The sequence below is a fragment of the Diadema antillarum genome, unplaced genomic scaffold (assembly GCF_040938485.1).
Source record: "Diadema antillarum isolate AM-2024a unplaced genomic scaffold, OU_Dant_1.0 scf00000110, whole genome shotgun sequence".
Taxonomy (NCBI): domain Eukaryota; kingdom Metazoa; phylum Echinodermata; class Echinoidea; order Diadematoida; family Diadematidae; genus Diadema; species Diadema antillarum.
In genome coordinates, this window is record NW_027270999.1 from 595,672 (window position 1) to 609,361 (window position 13,690).

The window sequence follows — 13,690 nt, forward strand, 5'->3', positions numbered from 1 at the left end:
ATGAATCAGTCCACGATGATACAACAGACATGTTGTCTTTCAACAATGACTTCACGACAGATTATATAAAGCAACCAGTAAATTACTACTTTATTCAATGTGATGTCTTGTCTGCCAAAGACAATCGGGATTATTTCCTAAATCACATTAGATCACGAACTATTGACTATTGAAACTTGCCTTCTGTGGACACATGGGCTGCGTGGGAAATGCTGAATCACTAAATCATTCATGTATGAAAATGCGTTTGATTTTTTTAATTGATATTTACGGAATGTTGAGAATCTAGCTGTAGTGCAGTACATAAAATTATTTGACCACATTGTTGAACAACGACTTTCGCGTAGTGTGTTTACCGGATTGGCGGTGTTTAACTGCTCTAGCTGCTGGCTGAGGGAGTTCCATGTGGCTGTGTCATAGTTGACACGGTAATATCCCATACGACCCGTGTTGACTACCAACCAATTCCCTTCGCTTCCAGTCTTCTGGTAATCAACTGTGTAATTAAAGAAATAGTACATCAAGATTAATACTTTTATAGGAATAAACGAAATATTATCTCTTGAACAGTTCTTATTATGGGAAACTTTGTCTTTCCCCGCGGACGACGTGGACCTGTTTGATGATAAAGCGCCGCTTCACATGTGTCCTCAGCTCTCCCTTTGTAACGATCATTTTCAATAAAAAAATAAAAATTCGATTTTTCTGTATTTCTCTTCTTATAGGGATCAAATCATGTGATATTTATCCACTTTTCGGCCGTACTTTAGTACCAAAATCTTGTGCAGGGCCCGCTGAAGAAAAAGAAGAAGAAGACCCCCCACCGATATTTATGCTGAATATTAATACTTAACTAAAAGAACTCTCATGGTTCCCTAAAATGATATAACAACCTACAGTCACACACACACACACACACACACACACGCGCACACACACACACACACACACACACACACACTCCCTACCAATCTAGATTCCTTTTATTTTTTGTGGGAGGGGGGGGGGGAGAAAATTTTCTTACTTTCCAGGAAACCCCAAACCTACTCTTAAGTAATCTTTCTCAGGCATATTAATATATGTTTCTATACAACCAAAACTGTCAAACTTCGTCCGATAGGAGACCTTGACCATTTAGAGGCTTCTTCACACCCACTCTCATCTTTGATTCATTCAAACCAGATTCAATTTCTTAGCTCTTGTGTAAAAAGTACTTTCTCTTTTCACGGCAGTGTGTGTCCATGCCTCATAAAGCTCTTCATCACATACTTATACTTTATCTATGACTGAACTCATATTTCATGTCATTCCATTTTTAATCAACAAAAGGCAAAAACAGTGAATTATTTGCATAATGTTATTGACAAAGAATTAGTACAACTTTGCAAGAAAGGCAAATATAGTGAACGGAAGAACAACCTATCATATGCTGTGACTCTTGTGACTATCGAAATAATGTCGTTGGAAATGGAGTTCAATACTGCTCTTGATATTACTTACAGTCTCCTCCATCGTATAGCATCCATTCTCTCCTCTCGGTAGCATCGTTCTCGAATTTATGATACAATGGGATTTCCCATCTGTAGCTGTAGTCGAAAGAATAAGATATAGCACTGTATGAAAACTCGGACTGAAACCAAGAAATCATGATATTCACATCAGATGCCTCGTGACAGAATTAAAATGAAAGTGCATTGAAACTTTCCTGCCCTTCAGTTCAAGATTTTTAACTTCAACATTTTTGTCAGTCTGTCAGCCTAGGTAAGACTAACTCAAAGAGGGTTAGTGCAATGGAATTGCTCCACTTCTGGGGGCATTTCATGAAGTATTTTGTCCGACAAAGTTGTCGGACAAATTTGCTCTCAGCCTATCAGATGCAAGGACTTCAGTAGCCTGTAACAGTTTGCCAGAAAAACATCCGACCAAACTCCTTACATGAAATGCCCCCCCCCCCGTTTATACTCTGAGTTCTTGTCTTGCTCCAGTCATAAAGACTTATTCCAAGATGACCAGGGCCTCGTTTCATAAAGCTGTGCGTAAAGTTACGAATGACTTTACGAACGACTGAAATATGGATTGCCAATATGTGTACCCATTTCCCCCTTATGTTTGAACAAAGTACGACTGCATGTCAATATTTCATCTACATGGGGGCAAAATACAATTTTATGTTGAAAAAAATATGTGTTAAACATGTAATAATCGTTATCATCTGCAAATTTCAACTACATGTACATGTACAGCTACTTATAATGATTAGGAAACCCACTTGGCTTGGAATATTTAAAATCGGTTGTAAAATTGCGTGTGACTTTACGAACCATCTTATGAAACAGGGCCCTGATAGTAATAAATCCCGTTATCACTAAACTAATAAGCACAATTCTGCTTAATGATCCGATGCCCTCTTTACCGTACTCTAGCAATGGGCTATGGAACCTCGATCACCTCAACTTACCTTTGCTGAACTATGGGGCGCCAAGTGTCGCATGCCCTATTTCGTGAACGAAATGTTGTCATTTCGTAACGAATTAAATGATTATCACATCCACGAAATATTGTCATTTCGTTACGAAATAGGGCATGCGACACTTGGCGCCCCATACTGAACAATTATAGTTATTGTGATAATGAGAGTTAATCCCGGGAAACTATATCATACTGCATGTATCGAGCTTTAACACTGTGATTTCCTTTTTTTATATTAATGTGGAACGTGCAATACAACATTTATCAAATTGATAGAGTTAAACTGAAAAAAAAACAACAACAACAGGATAGCGTAAACGTTGTACGAATTTGTCCCATAAGAGGAGAAAGTTAAGTTTTTACCTGCAAAACAGCACTGCTTGTCACAACCAAACTGCATTGGTCTTAGAGCTCAACATGTTGGGGACATTTTCTGAAATTTGCTTATAAAATAGCAGCTCGTGCTCCGAGTCAAATATATTGAGATTATACATATCGTCATTAGTGATGTTTGTTTGTTTGTTTGTTTGTTTTTTGCAAAGAGCATCGTAGCCTTTTGCAAAGGCAACTCGCTACAATTTCAGCACACGCACACACAGAGCGCGACCAGCGAGCTGCGAGCGAGCTCCGTTCCGATCGCTGTGTGCGTGCGAGTCCACTGCGAGCTGCCTTTGCATAATGCTAAGAGCATTCTAAACTTACTCAAAAATACTTCCGTAGAGATCTGCGCTCTTATTAGCCGACGGGTCAACAAGGAACCACTCTTGTGAGCCGTTAAGATCATTGCCATTTGTGTTCATGGTTACGACAGGAAATCCCATCTGGAGCGTCCAGGTATCCATGACTCTTTTCACGTCTACAGAGGTGTTGGCTTCTATAGAAGCCTGCATAAGAGAGGGAAATAAATGAGCCTGACCTTCAGAATCTCTGAGGGAAAAGGTTTAAAAGGGTCTGATATAGTCTCGCAACGGGATGTTTGTTAATAATGTATAATCATATCAGACTGAAAATTCCCGTGTTACAGTCTGATATAATCATATATTTTATGAAATGTACCAAATAATATATGACATGATTTATTCATATTATTATTGTATCTTGTTTGCAGAACTGCCAATCCATTGATGAAATGGTCATTATAGACTTATGTTAGTTAGACTTATACTGCTAAAGAGAGCATCCATATTAATACCAGTGAGTCATTTTGAGTATCACTTCACAGCCCTGATGAAGGTTTAAAAAGACCGAAAGCTCGGGAATAAACTACATATTGATTATACGTTGAACTAGCTACGTCCGTGAATGCCCTTTCACATGTATTTTGGGGAATGGCAACTCACATGGCTAAAGTATGAACTCCACTGAAAGACTTCAAGCTTACTTTACGGAGATTTTTCTCTCAGAATAGTGAGAAGCATGTTGAAGAGAATAATGATCAACATTATCCACATCAGACTGTATTCACAGAAACAGTCTAGATCTATGCCTTTTTGAATATTGTCCCATCTTGCTATGTACATGTATGTATGCTTGATTTTTTTTTATGTGGTAACATGCTTTTTTTTCGACTGTTATTGCGGAGATACGGAGGTCAACATTTATTTTTTTAATGACAGTTCTGTGAATGTATGGATAATTAAAACGATTAAAACTCATAGAATTGCTGATAGATAGGGTCTTTGTTCTCTACATGAGAACATTTTGATTATATGCATCCCCGACTGCACTGGGGCGCCTTTCTGAATACAGTAACTGATAAACATGCATGTCCTATAGTAATCACAGCAATGTAATGACAGGAACATTGATAACAAAGGGACTACATTTAACTTGTAGTTTTTAGGCCTAATTTATATACCTTGAAATACGGAGTCTATTGACAATAAGTGCGGGTTTTCTTTTTGTTATAACAGCAGCAACTCATGAAGCAAGTTTTGATTATCGACTCTCATCTCCCTATAAAAACGAATCACGTTATCAAACCTCTAAAGATCACCACAGTCAGCTGATAGTGTGCGAATGTGTGTCACGCGAGAGACAAAGAAAGACTGTATAAACTTGTGTCCGTGTGTCGTATGAATTCTTAAAGTTGCACTAGATCTTACAGACAACTCACATTTGTCAATTCAGCCCACAAATCATCCGAGACTGCAGTGCTGTAGATGTTGTTTTTCAAGAAGTTCTGTGTGAAAGAAGAGTATGACGTACATCAATCAATCATTGTTGCCATAACATTTATCGGTGGTATATATTATATTCAACCACTTCAGTGTAACCACAATACTATAATATACTGATGTATGTTCAGATTCAGTGGCGGATTCAGAGGGGGACGCACCGGGCGTGCCTCCCCTCTTTATTGTCTATTTTTTTGGTTTAAAGAAAAGAAATAAAGAGGAAAAAAATGGGGGGGGGGGGAGTGTGCCCGGATCCAGAGATTCTTTGTGTGTGTGGGTGTGTATGTGTATGTGTGTGTGTGTGTGCGTGCGTGTGTGTTTAAAAAAAATAGGCAAGTGCGCCCCCCTTTAATTTTGTAAAGGCGCCTTCCCTTTACGGAATTCCTGGATCCGCCCCTGCATATTTATCCATTTCAATACTATCTTCATCATGGTCATTAATTACATTTTACTACAAGTCATCACGTTTTCATCATATGCCATCATCATGAAAAGTAATCGTGGCAGTGATTGCAATTTTTGCATACCAGACCTTGCTATTGGCTCTTTCTTCATAGAGAAGTCACGAATTATTTGATGACTCAAGAGAACATCTGTATTTCAATAAGAAAGACTTGCCAAAAGGTCTAGTGAACTAGAACGATTTCCTGGCAAGACAACATGGCCTGGCGATATCAGCGTAAAAATCTTTTATTTATTCATTTTTCAATGTGACAAAATATATCCCGGAAATCAGATTATAAAAAATATCCAGAAACAAATATAATACATATACACGCCAGGTAACAATCTATCAATAATATACAACTTGTACGGAAAATCAAATGACACTAAATATTTAGTTCGAATAACTTCTGATATTCTTTCATTCTTTTTATCTCTGATGGCAAGATGCTATGAATTTGTCATGAATATTTTGCAAGTATTTTCGAAGTAGATCAATGAAGATGCGAATCGGAAGTTCAGGTAATCATGTGTTTAGGAACTACATTTATTGCCGTCAACTTGCAAGTCATTTCATCGTTATATTCGTTTTTATGTTTTTCGATGCAAACGTGCACGAAACAAAAACAAACGAAGAAACCAACAAACAAAACAAAAAATCGGATAGTTTTCAAGAACTATTGAAGCTTACCGTGACTCCTGCTCTGAACACGTCCTCTCCCAGGATATTGTTCATCATGCGTATTACTGACGCCCCCTAGAGTCGAAATTAATACACATTGAAAAGACATAGGTTATGATTATTTTTAAGCAGTGCTTTGACCCCCTCGCCATCTTATTAAACGGCGATTCCGCTACAGTCCTCAAAAATCGATAAAGCGTGATATGATATCGTGGCTTGCTGATTTCATTTCTTCTCCTTCATATCTTGAGCGTTTCTGAAGTGCCAAGGGTCGCCACCATCTTACTGGTCAACACAAGATCTTGAACACGTATACAAAACTTCATATTTTTCATTTCCTTTATTCAATTTAAAGAAATAATAATAGCGTTAAAAAATCAAAGCGAGTACGAAATTTATATTTCTGTCTTTATTTGAAGTCTCAAATACGTAAGATTGCACTGCTGAACAAGTAGGCCTAAATTACATTGCAAGTATACAGTGTAAGTCCGCGACTCACTTTACTGTACGGGATTGAGTCGAAAATCTCATTGATTTCGTCGGGGTGGTTGACTTCCACAATAATGGGATGTGACGATACAATCTGGTCCAGACCCATTACGTAATGCAGGTCAGATGTTACGAATTGCTCCATCTGATGAAAGAAAGGTTCAAAGAAATGCCCTGAAGACTTTTCTCGATGGGAAGAAATTACGATATTATATACTGAGTAATCAGCGCGATGTGGTCAAGTACTACATCATATACATAGCCCTGTCTGTGATCTGCATGGAAAAGAATATTTACAGTTTTGATTGATACCTAACTTCAGGTTTCTGACATTTTTGTTGAAATAATGATAACCTCTTTTGACATAAAAGAGAATGTAATTCCAATAGGGATTCGATGTTTATTTGAGGAAAACAGGAAAAATGCTTGAGATTTCCAAAGCAGAGCAATCCTAAAATGCGGGACCCACCTTTTATCAGGATCACTTTGTTTTACTGTGTTTTGGATGTCTCAGTCATTCCAAAACCAATTTTCATCTATAGTGAACTAATGAACTTAGAACATTACTCTTAGAATGACATACTCTCTATCATTCCAAAAGTGATTTCTTGGTATCTTGCAAAAAGTTGAAAGCTCGATCCTCATCTCCACCAATACTTTACCATCCCTTAAACTTATTGCTAACTAGAAACAAAGACAAAGTGATTTGAGTAAGAAAGGTAATCTTACAATATCAAATCAAAGGAAGGAAGAAAAACAGCGATGAAGAGTGAAAGTAAAACGAGGGTTTACTTCCATTTTACATTCGCAGTACAATGATGGTACACGCGGAAAAAAAAAAAAACAAATGACGCAAATTACTAAGAACGAAGGAGAGTGCACTGAAAGGAATTGAAAAACATGTATCTGAGTACAGGGTGTCAACCGAAGAGATTGTCCAATTACCTAGTAGTACACGATCTCTTGGTTGAGATTTAAACAAAAGCACAGAGCCGTACGCAGGAATATGTCAGTGTCTGGAGGAGCTAGGAACAAGAGGAAGTGCAGTGACCCAGCGGTGGAGGGTGTTGGAGGGAAGTTGTTCTGCCTCTCATACGAGGGAGTTTTTGCATTTTTTCAAAGGAATTAAATACAACGATGTGATGCATACTTTAGGGGTGACATTTAATTTTGGAAAATTTTAAATTTTTCCACTAATAAATTATATTCATTTCTAGTCAGTTTTCTTCTGTTAACGTATGTTACATACTCAAAAAGCTGCGTCAGTGCGTTGATAGCTCGCATTTATTCCCAAGGTGAATTATCCTTTGGGTTTATGCCAGGTTCAATTCGTATGTGCGTGTGTGTCACACCCAAACACACTGCTATCGCTTCTGACCATTTGAGCATTGAGAATTAACATTTGTTAAATAATAAATGTATTAAAAAATAAGATAACAACATGCATGGAAAAAAAAAATGTTGGTAGTCATCAAAAGTTCCAACTGCCACCCTCAGCGACCCCCCCCCCCCTTCCCGCCCCCGCACGCTGGATACGGCCATGCTAGAACCACTAGGCTACAACACCCAACGCTACAACATCCAACAGTACAAAACCTTGTAGGTAGCGTACCATTTTCCAGGTCGGCTCAGCTTGGTCGACCCCGAGGTATTCCACGTAGCTTGCAAACCCTTCGTTTAGCCAGAGATCGTCCCACCAGTGACAGGTTACGATATTGCCAAACCACTGTCAGCGGACATTCAGAGAGGCATAACAATAATTAATATTGATTACATTCATGTTCCATAGCGGTCATTGAGCAGGATATTACCAGCTCCCATTTTTTTTTGAAGATTTGGTTAGCACGGACAACACTTGCATAATTTTCCAGTATTTAACATGTTGCACACGATGACTAATTATCAGCTTATTCCTTACTAAGTAATAGTTATATTGCCAGTATACATTTTCGATACATTACAAAGCAAGCAGCATATAAGCCGAAATAATTGTATTATCCGCAAGCATTCAAACATCATTTAAACTGAATTTTACAAAGTAAGTCATGTACAGACGTTTGGTCTTTGTTTGACTTCATGATTATGGAGTGTCTAAAACATTTGATCTCAAGTTGACGGCATTCGCTTCGCCTACTCTAATTCACGGACCAGCTTCTGATTGCAGTAAGTGTTCATTCAAAATAGAAACGGCGCCATAAAAATCGTATGTGTGTATTATTATCATCATTATTACCATGTGGGCAAGTTCGTGGGAGACCACTGCAGCGACACGCTGCTTGTTGCTGTTTGCCGACTCGAGGGGATCGTAGAGGAGGTTCGTCTCTCGGTATGTAATCAGACCCCAATGTTCCATGGCTCCACTACTGAAATCAGGAATGGCGATCATGTCTGTGGATAAAATGATATAAGAGCTGAATGGTCTCTCTAAAAAATAATCTTTATTCTTTGCCCTATACTTCTGTATTTTTTTTTCAAACAAAGCAGTGAAGGTCCCTCGAAATCAGGTAGGTATTAATTCATAACGTAGAATGTTATTGTCTTCTTGACCTATTATAGGATTATTCTAGAATTGTGATTTGACCTCATGACTTGTTATAGGCATAAACTTCAATGGTAATTGGTGAAACATGCTTATGTCTTAGGTTGAAATGATCGCCTCCTTAGATTATCAGTGTACTGAAAACCCAGTTATAGAAGCAAATGCTCTGCGTGTTTAGTTAAAACAAAAATAACATTGGGAGACAGAGCATTTACCTGCAGTGGCGGATCCAAGGGGGGGGGGGGGCGCAAGAGATGCACGCCCCCTTTAAACAAAAGAAATAAAAAGAAAAAAAGAATGAAATGAAACCCGGAAGTGCCATCAGAAATATTACTTGCGCCCTCCCCCCCCCCCCCCCCCCCCCTTCAAAGAATTCCTGGATCCGCCCCTGGCCTGTGTAGCTCCCAAACTCTGGAATGATCTATCATTAGAAGTCCGGGATTCCCCAACTGTAGCAGTTTTTAAATTACGACTCAAAACACATTTTTCATTTAATCTGTTCATTACTTAGCAAATCAGAAGCTTTTGCAGCGCAGAAGAATATATGTCTGTACGTTCTGTGCTTTATAAATTTATATATTATTATTTTTATACATTGTATTAATTCATAAGTCATACAAGTGAATATCAATGCTTCTAACAACGGCATTGCTATTGCTCGGTATAGGAACATACAAGCTTTTTTTTTTCAACAAAATGTGAAATGCAAAATTAATTTGGTCTGCTTTGAGGCTTTGCGATTCTGATGGCTTACTCACCAAGCTTGGGAAGTGGGTATGGTATGTCAAAGTAATACTCGTAATACTCAGTGATGTTCACACCGATACGCAAAGAGTACTCCACTTGATCGATAACATCGGGAGGGGCGTACACACGGAACTAGGAGGAGAACAGGGGGAGAGAAGAGAAAGAAAAAGATGAGGTAAAGAGGACGAGGAGGAGGATGTTGGATGAAGGAGGATGTAGGAGGAGTGGTAGCGATGGGAAAAGAGGGGAAAGAAAGAGAGAGAAAGAGAGGAGCGGAGGGGATAGAGAGGAGAAAAAGAATCATGAGCATGGTTCATGGCAAGAAAGAGTCACATTTTGTAAGCACAATTGTAAAAATTTGATTACTATATCAGATAGGAAGCTGTGAAATTGTGAAGTTTTGCTTTTTTGATGATGTCACCGCCTCACAACTTGCCATATGGCTTGTACATAATAATTATCTTAACATTTTCTCTATTTTATAGTTACATACATTCATGCCCTAGTCTCAACTCCTTTATCTTACTAATCATTATTCTGATGTTATTCTGCCAGATGTTTCACACTTTTACAGAAAAAAAGAAGAGGAGAATAAAAACATAAATAAAGATAAAAAATAAAATTTTCATCCTCTTTTCGCAAGATGATGACATCAACTCGCTAAGACGCATATTCACATAAACTATTCGGGAAATGGTTTGCAAAGTTTTGAGAAACCTTACAATTTCGTAACTTCCCAAAGTTTTTATAGGTTTTTAAATCTAATATTCGCTGTTGTGCTTGTAAAATGTTACTTTTCATGTATTTACCTATCACGAAGTGTCACGTTTTATTGCGTTCACCCTGTTTTACTTCGGCGCGCCCCTTGTGTTTCTAATTCGAAGCGTGACTGCAAGTGGAAATTTTTAATCTCTTTTTTATGTTTTGTTTTGTTTTGTTTTTGTTTGTTTGTTTGTTTGTTTGTTTGTTTTTTGTTTTTTGTTTTGTTTTGTTTTGTTTTTTTAAACAGTTAAAAAATCCAGCCCGGGATCCATGACAATCACAGCTTGCCATGTTTGCCCAAACCCTCCCCCGCGTCGTCTCACGTCCATCCCGTTTTGTCCACGATGACCTGAAATGTGTTGCTGGAACATGGTATAAACGTTAAGAGTCGAATGTTTGTTGCAACGTATTGAACTTACCGGAATACCGCTCGTGAGGTTCATCTCTCTGTAGTCAAACTGGCAGACAATGAAACACGCCAGATACGAACTCATGGGAACAGACGGGTTAAAGTGCGTTATCTGTAGGTCATTTCCATATGTCTCGGTGCGCTGGAAACAGAAGTAGACACATTTCAATTATTAATGTATACAATGTACTTTGGACAGCAATATTGCAACCGTCGAGGGTAACAGCTTCATTGTCATTGCTCTTCCAGAGGGCGCTGTTTCTCTATTATCCTGATACAAACAAGTGTACATCGGGCCCGCAAGGCATACAAATCTTCACCTATTGAAGTTATTGCCCTCGACGGTTCGAGGGGGTTGAAGAGGGAAGAGATGGGTAAAACAGTATTCAAGGAGAAGAATCCTTCTGTTTGTCAAAAATCAATGCGCAGACAATTCACACACAAAACCCCAAACAGACACTACCAAAATACTTTTGGATTACCTATTTCAGTCGACTTCATTGGCGGCCCATAATCATGTTTTGTTTTGAATTAAAGATAACATTAAACATAACAAATATAACAATATTCTCACTCTTCCCCATTGCTCAAATCCAATCGACGGAAGCAAAGAGGCAGGAGGAGAGGGAGGGGAGAGACAAATGGGTGGGGAGATCGGGAGATTGAAAGAGAAAGTGAAAGTATGAGAGAATGAAATAGAAAGAAAGAAAAACGAGGGAAAGGGAACTCAAGATATAACAGTAAAGACTGACAAACAGACCGGGGGAGGAACTTACGTTTTCATCCATGTTGGAGAGCGCAAAGTAGTCGGGAGGGTGAACAAGAGAGGTGGTGTACCGTGCTTTGAAGGCGGGCTCGTCGAAGCAGGGGAAAGCCCGGCGAGCATCCGTCGGTTGGAACTTACTCGTTGCGATTGCCCTGGAAAGCATCATCAAACATCATTATAGCGAGCAGCAAAAAAACGCATAAACATACCCTTTGCTAATGTTTGCATGTCGACATGAATTTTCAAGATGCCTGAAGATAAGTCACAAAGTCATTATTATTTTTTTAATTAACCCGTGCGTTACGTCCTGTACGTATGTGTGTGTTTATTTATGTATGAATTCATGCATTATCTATTATTTTCTAAAGCTTTATTGTGTATCTTCCAAGTGTGATTGTGTTTCTGCGATCATTGTTAGTTTCACGGATACATTTTCGTCTCGATATTATTGGAACGGAGTGGAGAAAAACTAGGTAAGAAAGCAGTAAACCATAGTCCTGGGTTTCGGCTTGGTTTACCATGTACACCGTGCGAACACGAGGTCGCTCTGCATTGAGAACTTACAGATGAAAGATGTTATCGTCAAATTGTTCGGGAGTTTCGTAACATGCAAAGTTAGTGGTGAGTAGAGCGTAGGTATCTCTTTAACAGAGGAATTAACACGTCCTCGGTTCATGTCTTTTGGATTTCTCTTTGTTGTGTGCGTGTGTGTGTGTGTGTGTGTGTGTGTGTGTGTACGTGTGTGTGTTCGTGTTTGTGTGTGTGTGTGTTCGTGTTTGTGTGTGTGTTTGTGTATGCGTGCGTTGAAGTGTAAAATGTATTATAATTATATACTTTAACAACTGAGATATTCTTCGTGTTCTTCAATTATGTTTGCGTGAAGCAAAAATTACTAAAGATCAACGTTTGGGAATCCTTTACTGTGTGCCATTAGATAAGTCTCCAGGTGATGATGGTTCTATTATTGAGCAGTTAGAAAAAAAAAGATATTTGTTAAAGGTTTTGATAGAGCTTTTGGGAAAAGCTGTTTAGCAACTATATGATTTGCATATGCTACATATGCGTTTTATTTGGTTGATTCAGAGAATTGAAGTATATTTTGCTTACAATGTTTGAAGATATGATATTGTTTCAAGATGTCCCGTCAAGAAAAGTGTATCAACTTTTTATAACAAATATCATTTATACAGCAATCATACACTTTATGAAGTAAGATAGTCAAAACGTTTTTTCACTTAAAAAAAAGAGAAATCACCCACATTTTTAGGGCCGATATACGGTCTTGACACAAGTCTGGTGATTTCAGTATAAATTACATGGAGTTATTTTTTCAAGTTCGGTTGTGTCAGTGTTCTCTTTGCAAGTAAATGGTATAAACACACAAACATTATTTGGGAATGTGTGTATGTTAAGCCTATGTGGTAGAGAATTATTGATAAGTTCGAGTTGACAGATATTCGGAATGCAGAGTGGAAAGACATTACAAAACGGGAAGTAAAATGGGTTTAGCAACTTGTATGATAACAAGAGTATCTTCTCTGTATTTGCAAAGACGTGGCCAAGCATATTTATTTTCTTTTTCTTGAAGCATCACATGGTTGCAGAGTTATCTTTCCAGTATCAGATAGTGTAGTTAACTTTGCCCTCGTCGCACCGGTCGAACCAACAGAGAAGGTGTAATTAGCAATCAAGGAAACTAAGCGCCTCGATTTCTGGTGAGTTTGACTACTTAAAAAGCAGTCACTCACAGCCCATGACGATGGGTGTAGCCCTTTATCTCAGGGGTGACTGTATGGATACCCTTGTACCTAACGCCCTTTGGTTAAGATTTTATGGTATTAATTTAACGTTATTAACTATTCAGTCACGCTCCTTAATAACCTTATCAACCTGCGAGCACAAAGAGATAGCTATAGAGCTATCACGACGAGATCATATAATCTGCATTACCTGCTGCTGAAGTCGTCACTTAGAATTTAATTTTATCATTTTTATATACTCAGACGGAGCAATCGCACACACACAGACATACAAACATACAAGCACATAAACAAACACACACACACACACACACACATACACACACGAACGCATATTTTCCCAACATGACAAAATACAGCATATTTTTATTTCATATTTTGTTTAACGTGTATATTGTAAAATATACTGCGTGTTGTGCTCATACACTTGTTCGCACACGAACACA

At 38.3% G+C, this 13,690-nt stretch overlaps 1 protein-coding gene across 1 annotated transcript in view; it reads right to left on the minus strand.

The window, feature by feature from the left end:
* Positions 1-13,690, minus strand: part of LOC139719416 (glutamyl aminopeptidase-like) — a 33,336-nt gene that overhangs the window by 9,307 nt on the left and 10,339 nt on the right. Inside the window, exons 4-14 of the mRNA XM_071630832.1 lie at positions 11,495-11,636; positions 10,729-10,860; positions 9,559-9,679; positions 8,495-8,649; positions 7,874-7,987; positions 6,272-6,406; positions 5,782-5,847; positions 4,586-4,651; positions 3,172-3,353; positions 1,501-1,586; positions 366-496 (exon numbers count right to left, since the gene is read on the minus strand). Coding sequence (XP_071486933.1) covers positions 366-496; positions 1,501-1,586; positions 3,172-3,353; positions 4,586-4,651; positions 5,782-5,847; positions 6,272-6,406; positions 7,874-7,987; positions 8,495-8,649; positions 9,559-9,679; positions 10,729-10,860; positions 11,495-11,636 — 1,330 coding nt within the window. The remainder of the gene's footprint in view (positions 1-365; positions 497-1,500; positions 1,587-3,171; positions 3,354-4,585; positions 4,652-5,781; positions 5,848-6,271; positions 6,407-7,873; positions 7,988-8,494; positions 8,650-9,558; positions 9,680-10,728; positions 10,861-11,494; positions 11,637-13,690) is intronic.